Source organism: Scyliorhinus torazame, chromosome 6 (genome assembly GCF_047496885.1).
Source record: "Scyliorhinus torazame isolate Kashiwa2021f chromosome 6, sScyTor2.1, whole genome shotgun sequence".
Taxonomy (NCBI): Eukaryota; Metazoa; Chordata; class Chondrichthyes; order Carcharhiniformes; family Scyliorhinidae; genus Scyliorhinus; species Scyliorhinus torazame.
Genome location: NC_092712.1, coordinates 55,800,068 through 55,812,671, shown reverse-complemented (window position 1 = coordinate 55,812,671; position 12,604 = coordinate 55,800,068). Strand labels below are relative to the sequence as shown.

The 12,604-nt window shown below is 40.4% G+C and overlaps 1 protein-coding gene across 3 annotated transcripts in view; it reads right to left on the bottom strand.

Moving 5' to 3' along the window:
- ube3c (ubiquitin protein ligase E3C) overlaps positions 1-12,604 on the bottom strand; it is a 277,267-nt gene that overhangs the window by 43,353 nt on the left and 221,310 nt on the right. For all 3 annotated transcript variants that reach the window (XM_072508217.1, XM_072508215.1, XM_072508216.1), the window contains 2 exons: positions 5,841-6,053; positions 1,362-1,550 (listed from right to left, as the gene is read on the bottom strand). In XM_072508217.1, coding sequence (XP_072364318.1) covers positions 1,362-1,550; positions 5,841-6,053 — 402 coding nt within the window. The remainder of the gene's footprint in view (positions 1-1,361; positions 1,551-5,840; positions 6,054-12,604) is intronic.

Genomic DNA, 12,604 nt, shown 5'->3' with positions numbered 1-12,604 from the left:
CCCATAGTCTTGCCGGCTGCAGCATCCCGAACTTCACCTTCCTTTTATGCAACACCTCTTTGGCTCGGTTGAAGCTCGCCCTCCTTCTCGCCACCTCCGCACTCCAATCCTGGTATACCCGTACCACTGCATTCTCCCATCTGCTACTCCGCACCTTTTTAGCCCATCTCAGGACCTCTTCTCTATCCTTAAGGCGGTAAAATCGCACGATTATCGCCCTGGGTGGTTCTCCCGCTTTTGGTCTTCTCGCCGGAATCCGATTTGCCCACTCCACCTCCAAGGGGCCCGTAGGGGCCTCAGCACCCATCAGTGAGCTCAGCATCGTACTTGCGTACGCTCCACAGTCTACTCCTTCCACACCCTCAGGGAGACCCAGTATCCGAAGGTTCTTCCTTCGCGCTCCATTTTCTAGGGCTTCGATCCTTTCAGTACACTTTTTATGAAGTGCCTCATGCGTCTGTGTCTTAACCGCCAGGCCCAGGATCTCGTCCTCAATATCTGTCACCTTCTGCTCCACCACCCGGAGCTCTGTCTCCTGGGTCTTTAATGTCTCCTTGAGCCCCTCAATTGCCTGTAGCAACGGGGTCAGCACCTCCCTCTTCAGCAGCTCCACGCACCGTCTCACAATTTCATGCTCAGGCCCCCATGTCGCCTGCGCTTTCTCCGCCGCCATCTTGTACTTCTCTCTTTCTGACCCTTTGGTCGACGATTCCTCGCGCTGCAGCCGCCGCCGCCGGTTTTTTCCTCCTTCGTTTGGGGGGGACTCCCTTCTCACACGCCCCACACCGGGTTGCGTCGTCGAAAAATTCCCCGTTGGGGCTCTTAAGAGCCCGAAGGTCCGTCGGAGCTGGAGCCGCCGAAGCGTGCGGCTAGCTAGGCATCACCGCAACCGCAAGTCCCTTCAGTGGCCTTGATGAGGTCTTTTCACAGTTGTTCCCTCTGCTGCTAGAATTCACTTTTGATACAGGCCCTCAGGTCAGCTTGCAGCTTTAAGCTTGCCCTTCCCCCGCCTGCATGCTGGAAGAGGCCCTGTTTATCCTGCAGTTGCAGCCAAATCTTTTACTGTTTCTGCGTGTGTCTGGCAACCAAGAGACATACCCTTCCTGGGGGACACTGTCGGGGGAATATTGCAGCCTTCTTCCCACACCGGGAAATGTCAAACAAATGCCGTGGGGGCCCTGTAAAAGAGCCCAAAAGTCCGTTCCAAGCAGGAGCTGCCGAATATGCGACCTAGCTCTGCATAGCCGCACCCGGAAGTCCACTGAATGTGTCTTTGATTTAAAGAAAAAAAGTTTCTGGTGGTGTTGCAAAACAGATGAGACAAAGTTACAAAAACTACAGACAGGTAGTGATTGGCTTACCTGAAGCTCTTGTTGGTCAAACATCCTCAGCCACTCTAGGTTCACAACATTAGCCACACCCTGTCGGAATGCAAGACAGTGCGGTCGGATCTGCTTGTTAAGCCTGTAGTCCGCAACAAGATGGATATAAGCTATCCTGTTTGCGCTGGTGACGGGAATATCCTTTCCACCTAGCTTCAGTTCCACCACCTAACATGCAAAAGGTTCTCAGTGAAAATACTGAAGCAATATTCTAATTGACTCAATAAATATTTTAGGAACATGTAGCTACAGAAGTTACCACTGGAGTTCATTTGGTCTCCAATATCTGGAAATATCACACCGTCCAATATCTATCTTACCATTTGTTAATTAAAAATTTTTTTTTAATGTTCATAGGATGCAGGCATCACTGGCTAGACCAGCATTTATTGCCCATCCCTAATTGCTGGAGAGAAGGTGGTGGTGAGCCACCTTCTTGAACTGTTGCAGTCCATGTGCTGTTACGAAGGGAGCTCCCGGATTTTTACCCAGGGACAGAGTGTCCCCCAAAGATTTATACTTGGCTGCCTCCTATTTCTACAGGGTGCCCAGTGACCATTTGAAAATACACCGCCAATTTTAAAATGTCTGTTAACACCACACAACTCTATCTTAACACCAGCTCTCTCTGGCCCCTCCATAGAAATCTGCGATTTAACTCTCCCTGCTATAGAAAGACCTCAGTGGAAGTATGCAATATGTCATGAAAATAATCACGAATGCTTAAATTTTGCCTATGATTGGGACAGAGAGGCCTGTGCTCACACAAACTAGATATTTGAAATGTTTTCTCTAAATTTTACTTAACTAAAAAATCTCTCCTTTTAAATAGAAACATTCAATTATTGAAACACAATTCTTCTGGCAGCTATCGAGGTCAATTATTTCCCTTGGCATCAGTTTTAATATCAAGTTACATATATTCATATATTGTTGGTACAGAATACCAACAAATCACTACTTGTCTATTTATTTTATATACATCTGTTTGGGGATAAATGGGAATTTATTGCTAGTTCCTCAGATGATATGGCAAACGGTCACTTCAGAGGGCAGGAGTTAACAATGTAGTATATATAGTAATATGCAGCCCCGACCAGCAGGGGGTGGTAACTGGGCTTCTTTCATAAGCATCCCTAAGGGTATCTATCTATCCACAGCCGGGTGAAAAATATATTGCACATGCCATGATCCAAATGGATTTCTGTCTCCTACCATCACACAACGAAGAATTAAAAGTAATTTTACAGGTCAAATATTTGTTCCATGTGCTGGAGAGGCAATCTCCTTCTGTGGATAAGTTATATAACTTGTGATAGGAATGCTTATGGAAGAACATTGGTAATTTTTAAAAAAAAGTTAATTCGCGCTATTCATTTGATAACTTCAACCTAAAATTGATATGATATTTAAATTTCACTTCAAAATAAAAGTCAAATATGAACTTTGTATTTGAAACTGTCAACTTTTTGTACCTTTGTTCTGCAAAGTAAATAATTTTGAGTTAGTAATGTTCTAATACTGGGACAATACTCTCACCCCCCCCACAACCCAAAGGTGTGCAGGGTAGGTGGATTGGCCACGCTAAATGGCCCCTTAATGGGAAAAGAAAAATACTGGGACAATGCTATATTCAGAAAGGAAGGGATTGGCAAAGCAATGGCAAGAGGAGCACTTTGAAATTTACTGATGAAAGAAAAGTAGAGGATTTGGAAAGCAGCGAGGAGGATTGTAAAAAGATAATACAGAAACTGATCAATGTAATGGTGAACAATAGAAAGTACAAATTAATGCAAGTTTGAGACAATGCATTTTGCAAGTAAAAGCAAGGAAAGGGAGCATACACAAGCAAAATATGTGGAGTGGTCTGGTGTAATCAGAGACCTAAGCCCGGCTTTTAACTTAATGTGAGGAAAAGCTGCATTTGGGTTAGGATACCTGATTTACACCAATTCAATTTTTAGCTCCACTGAATCAATATCAGGCAAATAGGTTAAGATCAAGACTCTTCACGTTTTATAAACAGGGTCACAGGTACCAAGAGGCAAGAAATTCATAAACTGGGTGACAGCTATAGTGCAATGTTCATTATAGGAAGACATAACAATAGAGCCCATTGGCTCTCTGTAGGAGCAACATAGAGAGCCCCACTCCCCCGCCTTCTGCAGGGCTATTGGAAATATTTTCCTCTTCAGATACTGATCCTATCCTTTTTGAAAACCACGATTAATCCTGCCTTCACCACACTCATAAGCAGTGCATTACAGATCCTGACCAGTTGCTGCGTAGAGAGTAGTATAGTGTAGATTGACCAGGAATCAGTAAGAGAAGAGTAACAGAATATAAATTGGTCAGAGAGAGCAAGAAGAGGCAAGAAGTCCTCTTGTATGCAGAGACTTTCTGGAGCATGGAATCTTTTTGACCCTGCAATAAGTTGAGGCAGAAGATATTGCATTTTTTCCAAAGGGAAAGGGGATAAACATTGTGACGATGTGACACTGTCGTGGAATTAGTTTTGAACGCTCTAGCTAAGACCTGGCACAAACAAGGTGAGCTTGTGTTGCATGGTTCCATGGTTTCGTCCATTAGATGGATTTCCCCACACCACCTGGCACAAAATATTTCCCCATGCCAAGTGGCAACTACATGGCTACATCCAGAATAGGATTACGTATTCCCAATTGTCCATTCCCAACAATGTGTTTTTTCTTTCCCTACATTCAAATTGGGAAAAAAGTTTTACTGTGATTGCCTGGTCGATGAACTCTGCATCACTTATCCTTCCTGGTCTTACTAAATTGATTAGTTGAGTGGAGGAAGTTAACCTGCATCCTTTATTTCCAAGGGGCAAATGCATATTTATCTTGTCAATGTACATATGGGCCAATCTTAAAATAATTGTGCATAATCAGAGAGAGAGTCTGGTCAGTTTTGGAAAACACTCCAGATCCCCAAGACAACAAACCTGAAGCCAAATTACATGCAGGATGGCTTCAATTTGAAATCAGGAAAGACAATAATTCAGGTGAAGATCTCCATGAGCTCACAGCTTACTGTTATAATGTCAAAAGAAAAATGGTGCTCATTTGTGTATAATACTTAAGCTGGCTAAACTATTGAGTGTAGAAGTAACCAACCCATTTGATCAGAGGAGGTTTTCCGATTTGCATTGTGACATTCAAAAGGGTCATTTTTAAAAAATGCAGAGACGCAGATATATGAAACAAATTTGATATACCAATGATTGTGCACTGAATGCTCTGACAATGGAAAAATGGTTCATTGGGCCCATAAAATAAACTGATAGTGATTTTCAGTTGGTTTGAAAGAGCATAATAATTAAGTTAGAAAACAATTATCTTTTATTAAGGTGGTGTTCTTTCATTAAGGTGCGGTTTGTAGTTGCCTTTGCAGGTTCCGCAGTCAAGAAAGTGTTTTGCAAGGGAGATTGCATTTTTATATTGAAGTACATTTTTTAAATGCCCTATTATTACAGTTACAGCAACCATACTATGTATACCACTCTTTAAATATCCCCAACAGCTTTAATGTAGTTTCAATTTAAACTTTGTCAATACAAATTTGATTGAGTATTATTTTTTCCTCTCCATTAAATTCAGCAGGCATGTTTACATAGTAATCTCGAAAATCTCTGACCACAATATCCTTTGCTCAACACATTTCGGTCATGCTTTGTGAATTACAAATTGCAAATGTCAAAGGTCAGTGCCATTGTAATTACCATCTATTCAAACAGTAAAGCCTTGTACTGCTGTGTAAAACACTGCCTGTGGAAACTGGTTGAAAGGTTAGCTGCTGTTTGTACTATGGATGTTAGGACTGCGCCAATGAAATAATGATTTTATTTAAAACGAAGGGAAAGAAAGACAAAATGTCAATGTCATGAAGTTGAAATAATTTGTTTTATTCTTTATTCAAGAGGTACCTGTGTCTAGGTTACTGAAGTTTACTTTATACTAACTTATGATTGACTAAAACCACAGTGTACACAGGGATCTTTTTGCTTTTGAACTATAATTCACAATGTTAAAATTACTTCATAAAACATATATAAAGAGAATTTAATAACATAGATAGAGCTAAGCAAACAGGCATGGTAATTAACAGGTTACAACCACACTACAACCAGCCCTAAGTTTAAACAACATGGCCAAGATTGAAATTGCCAGCTTTTATGACAGTAAAAAAGGACACCAATAAAAACTAGAAATAAAGATAGAAATTGTTAATCGTCTTGTTTTTGTACACAGTTACAGGTCAGACATACAACCTTTTCATTCACACCTTATACAACTGAAATGGTCAATAAAACTGCAACTCCAGCAAAGAATTGTACAACGATCACTGCCACAAGTGTGCTCTATCTGTTTAACCTGTCCTCCAATCAGATAATTTAATTAATTATTAACTGTGATTCGGAAAATCTGCAGGACCAACCTGTGCCTCTCCAAGCTCATTGTTTACCACTGTGAAATTGAGTCCAAGTTCTTCAACATCACCTTCGTAGCTCTTTAGAAAGAGCAGATTTTTGTACATTTCAGGATCCAATGATGCAAGGTGATGAATGTCTACATCAGCACTCGTGCCCAGGAGCTTGGACAGGAAGAAACTGGCAAAAGGAAGTTCAACCAGCATGTTTTCATACAGGGCCTGCAATAAATAAATACAATTAAGCATCAAATCAGCTTTTCTTTGATTTTTCTGATGGAGCATTGGAAATAACTCTTACATCCAATCTTCCTTTGCACGGGAGTGTAATCTTCCTTTTGTGGGAGTGTATCACAGAGGTCATAAGATGAAGACTGAAGCCAAAACCTTATCTGACGTTACACTTATGGTGAAAACCAACACCCCCATGCCTCCAATTTTATAGTATAGTTTCACTGAAATATCAGTGGATCAACATATTAAAAAAGATTCCCCAGATCATTAAGACACTCCGTAATTTCCACATATATCTTGCTGACTGAAACAACTAGTGTGTTATAAATGAAGTTGTGACACAAAGACAAATATAGATGGATAAGGCTGATGGTTGACGTAATCATTAAAAAGTGCAAGGTGTGTTGCACAATAATGCAAGTGCCAGCAATGCAGGTGCAGTCAACAATCAGAATGCAGAAGAGTCAGGGCAACAGTTCAAATGAATACTATTTATGAGATTACTCCAGTAACTGGATGGTACACCATCTATGAGAAAATTAAATGAGTGAATACTACAAGCTTAAAGTTTTCAAATAAAACTTAAATACAAATGCTGCTTGTTCATAAAAATAGGTTTGAGCCAATTTAATGCACACATTTGATTTTAAATTTACACTTTGTTCCAGCATTATTTAAGCATTTTCATGTCAGAAATTCAAGTATTCGTAAAATATTGATTTATCTTTTTTTTTTAAAAAAAAAGTGTTAACTAAGTAATCACTTGAACTGAATTAAAACAAGATGAAAGCTATTCAATTTGTTCTTTTGAGTCCATGTTTATACGCACATTTCTTTGAATTAGAATGCCCAAGATGGTGTTTTAAAATTGACTTTCCTAATCCTAAGTGTCAGCTGTGGGTCAGTAGTACCACAGCCATGTCTGTCAGAAAGTCAAGGGTTCATGTACCATTCCAGCACACGCAAAATAAGCAGACACTCCAAATGAAGTGGAGGTATATGTGCATTATCTGGACCAGATCCCAACTTGTTGTTACGCCCACAAGTTATGTTACCACACAAGTATATCTGAAGCAGTGAATGGTCAAAGATTCTGAGACCCCTTGAGCAATTGTTTCCACTGAACTAAAGATAGCTAATGCAGACACAAATTTGTCACTTACTTTCCATGTTCTGCAGTCTTTTTTTAAATAATTCATTAACTTCTCATTCCACTGCATTCCTGAGAGCAATTTGTAAAGCACATCAAGGATCCAAAATCATATGAAATGCAATTTATCATACTTAACAAGTAAGAAAACCAAATTCCAATTTACGTTTGATTGGTTACCTTTGCATCACTACCTTTGCCTGTGCTACAAATAATTTAAATGCAGTACACAAATTTGAATATAATTTAAAATGTATTTTGGGTTAACCATGTCACCTGAAACATCAGGGTTTGTAGAAATTAATCAACAAATATAATGTTAATAGGTCTACTTGGCACTATGCAAACTGACTTTGTGAATATGCAAATTCTTTGACCTGGTCCAATTAATGTTCCAGTTATGAAGCTGTACCAATATTAAGGAAAGCTTCAAGAGATATTTCAAGGATCTGTATTTTACAGGTATATTTACTGCCCAAAATTATGCCAAAATGATTGAGCTAAAATTGATTCATTATGCAGGAAACCTTTTTAATACAAGTAAGTGCTGTGCAATTAATGCAAATGGTGGCACAATCTGGAAAATAAATGTGAACAATATCAAAAGCTGCCAAATAGATTTAGTAACTTATGGCATCAAGAATCAATAAAGAAACAAAATGCCTACTTTTCTTTGGTCATCAATCGGAACTATACTTTGCATAAACACTCACCTTCACAACACACATGCCATAAAATATAATACCGCTGCCAAATGAATACTTTTACTTAACAGGAGAAAGTTATTAGGTAACCTATTTGTGCAGGAAACTATAAATTGTTCTCAAACAGTCAAATACAGACTCCAAAGCAAAAGAACAAGCTGGTATAACCTTGATAAAAATGTATTAAATGTAGATAAGCACAGAGCCAAGATTTTAAAATCAAAACATTTGTAACAAAATATTAAAAAAGAAATAGAATTATTTAAGATCTGTGTGCAATGAAATAGAAAATTTAATGGGAAATTGTTCCAATTTATCTGACTTGTATGGAGACTTCACTGTATGACAATAGAATAGAGATGGAATTATTCTCACTAAAAAAATTTCAAAAGAAAATGTAATGGCCGCAAATTGACTACAGAAAGTTCATATGTTTCATTACGGGAGACCGTAAATTCCTATGAATCAGTTCAGCTCAATAAGAGGGAACGAGGATGCAACGTCTTCAGTTATATTCTCAAGAGTATGCTATGTTAGTAGCTGAAAGGGGAGAAGATTCAAAAGTGATTACTTTGAATTTGAAATTTTAAACCAACATTAGACTGCTAAACAAATTTGGATTACAGCCCGTGGAAGACTTGTACACAAATGGTTTTATTATAAAGAAAAATCCACGCAGTGATTTTTAAAAACGTGTTTTGACAGGGTGTTGCCAGGCAGAGAGCAGATGCTTCCCCAGAGGGAGTGAAAGAAAAATAAATTGTCTCTCATCAGCTGCCATCTTAGAAACCCAAAAGCACAGATACACAGCAAAGAACCCACATGCACAGATACACAGCAAAGAACCCAAAAGCACAGATACACAGCAAAGAACCCACATGCACAGATACACAGCAAAGAACCCAAAAGCACAGATACACAGCAAAGAACCCACATGCACAGATACACAGCAAAGAACCCACATGCACAGATACACAGCAAAGAACCCACATGCACAGATACACAGCAAAGAACCCACATGCACAGATACACAGCAAAGAACCCACATGCACAGATACACAGCAAAGAACCCACATGCACAAGGCAAAAAGAGCAATAAAGCAAAAGCGCTGTACATACGTAGCAATTTAATGTAAAAAGAAAACTTTACACATCACTAACAATCGCATGATCAGTCTCCTATCTACAGCACCAGACATGCAATGCATGCTGCTGTTAGTTTGAAGAATGCAGAATTACAAGAGGTTATGATCCCAGGTGTATTTTCTTTAAAGAAAACATTAAAGAAATCCTAGGATTCTCTGGGAGGCCAGGGAAGAGATTGCTGGGCCTTTGGCTTTGATTTTTATGTCATCATTGGCTACAGGAATAGTGCCAGAGGACTGGAGGATAGCAAATGTGGTCCCTTTGTTCAAAAAGGGGAGCAGAGACAACCCCGACAACTATAGACCGGTGAGCCTCACGTCTGTAGTGGGTAAAGTCTTGGAGGGGATTATAAGAGACAAGATTTATAATCATCTAGATAGGAATAATATGATCAGGGATAGTCAGCATGGCTTTGTGAAGGGTAGGTCATGCCTCACAAACCTTATCGAGTTCTTTGAGAAGGTGACTGAACAGGTAGACAAGGGTAGAGCAGTTGATGTGGTGTATATGGATTTCAGTAAAGCGTTTGATAAGGTTCCCCACGGTAGGCTATTGCAGAAAATACGGAGGCTGGGGATTGAGGGTGATTTAGAGATGTGGATCAGAAATTGGCTAGCTGAAAGACAGTGGGTGGTGGTTGATGGGAAATGTTCAGAATGGAGTTCAGTTACAAGTGGCGTACCACAGGATCTGTTCTGGGGCCGTTGCTGTTTGTCATTTTTATCAACGACCTAGAGGAGGGCGCAGAAGGGTGGGTGAGTAAATTTGCAGACGACACTAAAGTCGGTGGTGTTGTCGACAGTGCGGAAGGATGTAGCAGGTTACAGAGGGACATAGATAAGCTGCAGGGCTGGGCTGAGAGGTGGCAAATGGAGTTTAATGTAGAGAAGTGTGAGGTGATTCACTTTGGAAGGAATAACGGGAATGCGGAATATTTGGCTAATGGTAAAGTTCTTGGAAGTGTGGATGAGCAGAGGGATCTAGGTGTCCATGTACATAGATCCCTGAAAGTTGCCACCCAGGTTGATAGGGTTGTGAAGAAGGCCTATGGAGTGTTAGCCTTTATTGGTAGAGGGATTGAGTTCCGGAGTCATGAGGTCATGTTGCAGCTGTACAAAACTCTGGTACGGCCGCATTTGGAGTATTGCGTACAGTTCTGGTCACCGCATTATAGGAAGGACGTGGAAGCTTTGGAGCGGGTGCAGAGGTGATTTACCAGGATGTTGCCTGGTATGGAGGGAAAATCTTATGAGGAAAGGCTGATGGACTTGAGGTTGTTTTCGTTGGAGAGAAGGTGGTTAAGAGGAGACTTAATAGAGGCATACAAAATGATCAGGGGGTTAGATAGGGTGGACAGTGAGAGCCTTCTCCCGCGGATGGAAATGGCTAGCACGAGGGGACATAGCTTTACACTGAGGGGTAATAGATATAGGACAGATGTCAGAGGTAGGTTCTTTACGCAAAGAGTGGTGAGGCCGTGGAATGCCCTACCTGCAACAGTAGTGAACTCGCCAACATTGAGGGCATTTAAAAGTTTGTTGGATAAGCATATGGATGATAATGGCATAGTGTAGGTTAGGTGGCTTTTGTTTCGGTGCAACATCGTGGGCCGATGGGCCTGTACTGCGCTGTATCGTTCTATGGAACAGAGTCACAGAACCGCTAATTAGTTTTAGCAAGAAAAAAGTACTAAACATGCAAATATTAGATGTTACAATTAGATGTTACTCTCGCAACCCCCCCCGGCTTAACGCATACACACAGATTTTAAGATTAACACCGATTATAGAGCACATATTAAGCTACAATGGTCTCATTAACACAAAGTCCCCTGAAGCATACAGATTGGCCCTGGCCAACTTCATACACTCCGCTCTGAACCCAAGTTAGTGTCTGTGACTCCAATCCCAAAAAACATACTTTAAACTTTTCTTCCATAATAATTCTTATTAGTGGTTTGCGTTCCAAAAGCCAGACCAGATGACTCTTTTACACAAAGTTCCTGCTCCACTTTTAATAACAAATTCAGTCTCGAAGTTTTACCACTTCCCCGTTATGATTTCTGTCTTGACTGTTGCATAAACTGTTCACAATTGCATTAATTCCCAGACTCTAATATAATGGCATCAAACTTCTGATCAACCACTAAAGTACAGTTTTCCATTTTAATCTGGTTACTGCAACTGTCTCTGTAACTCAGAACATCTTTCTCCCTTGAATTCTCCTGAACAACACCTTGGTCTCTGTTCTCTGAAAGAATGCCTGAAAGACTGAAGTTAGGTCCCAATTCCCTGGTTATCTGAATGTATCTGGTTCGTTGGGAAGCCTGCCGCTCTGCAGCTCCCTTGTCCTGTGTTCACTCCCCAGTGCGCTGTCTCCAACTGCCAACAAATTTGACTAAATTAAGAACAAAAACCTTCCTGCCTTAAAAGGCCCCGTGCTACTTATCAACTATTTCTGCCAGTCTTTATTTACTCTCCATGCCGTAACCCTCTAACACAATAGAAATAGCTGTAATTGGGACCAACCCCCCACACACACAAACACCCTTGTCTGGCATGAATCTAACTATAGGTTTTACACTTCCAGGCAAAGAAACATTAAATTTAACCCACTTAATACTATACCTTCTTTCTAATGTTTACCAATAAAAATATGTGAGCGGCAAGGTAGCACAATGGTTAGCACTGTTGCTTCACAGCACCAGGGTCCTGGGTTTGATTCCCGGCTTGGGTCACTGTCTGTGAGGAGTCTGCATGTTCTCCCTGTGTCTGCGTGGGTTTCCTCTGGGTGCACCAGTTTCCTCCCACAAGCCCCAAACGACGCGCAGTTAGGTAATTTGGACATTCTGAATTCTCGTTCCGTGCACCCGAACAGATGCCGGAATGTGGCGACTAGGGGCTTTTCACAGTAAATTCATTGCAGTGTTAATGTAAGCCTACTTGTGACAGTAAAGATTATTTTTAAAAAATTAAATCTCTTAAAGCTACCTTTGTTTTCCTAACAAGAAAACAATTATACTTCATAGCCATAAATGGACCAACAGCTACGTTCTATTTTACATGACAATTTCCCGTATATCATATCTTCTGACTTACTGCAAGGATGATACAGGAGATTCACCTATGCTAACAATGCCACCATAACATTGGAAACTATAAGGATATGTTTTGTTCTTGGTTGGTACTTCAACATTTAAAACCATAAAGAAAAATGATACCTGTAGAGACCATCCACTCCGTTCTGTAATCCCCGAGGCAATGCATATAGAAACCAGGATCAGTGTCCACTCCGATACAACCTGAATTTTCCCAATACTATCAACTTAGGTCAGGTGACAACAATCTCTCATCTGAAGCAGAAAATTGTAAGTTCCACACTCACCGGGACATGATCTTATCATCTAGATTAAGGGTACCACTCACCAACATTTCCTTTTCTGAGGTGGCACTGGTCTTTTTTGCAAAGTGGCCATTTAAATGGCTCGTTTTACATTGCATGTGTATATCATGAGAGTAATAGCAATGATTGTACATGCT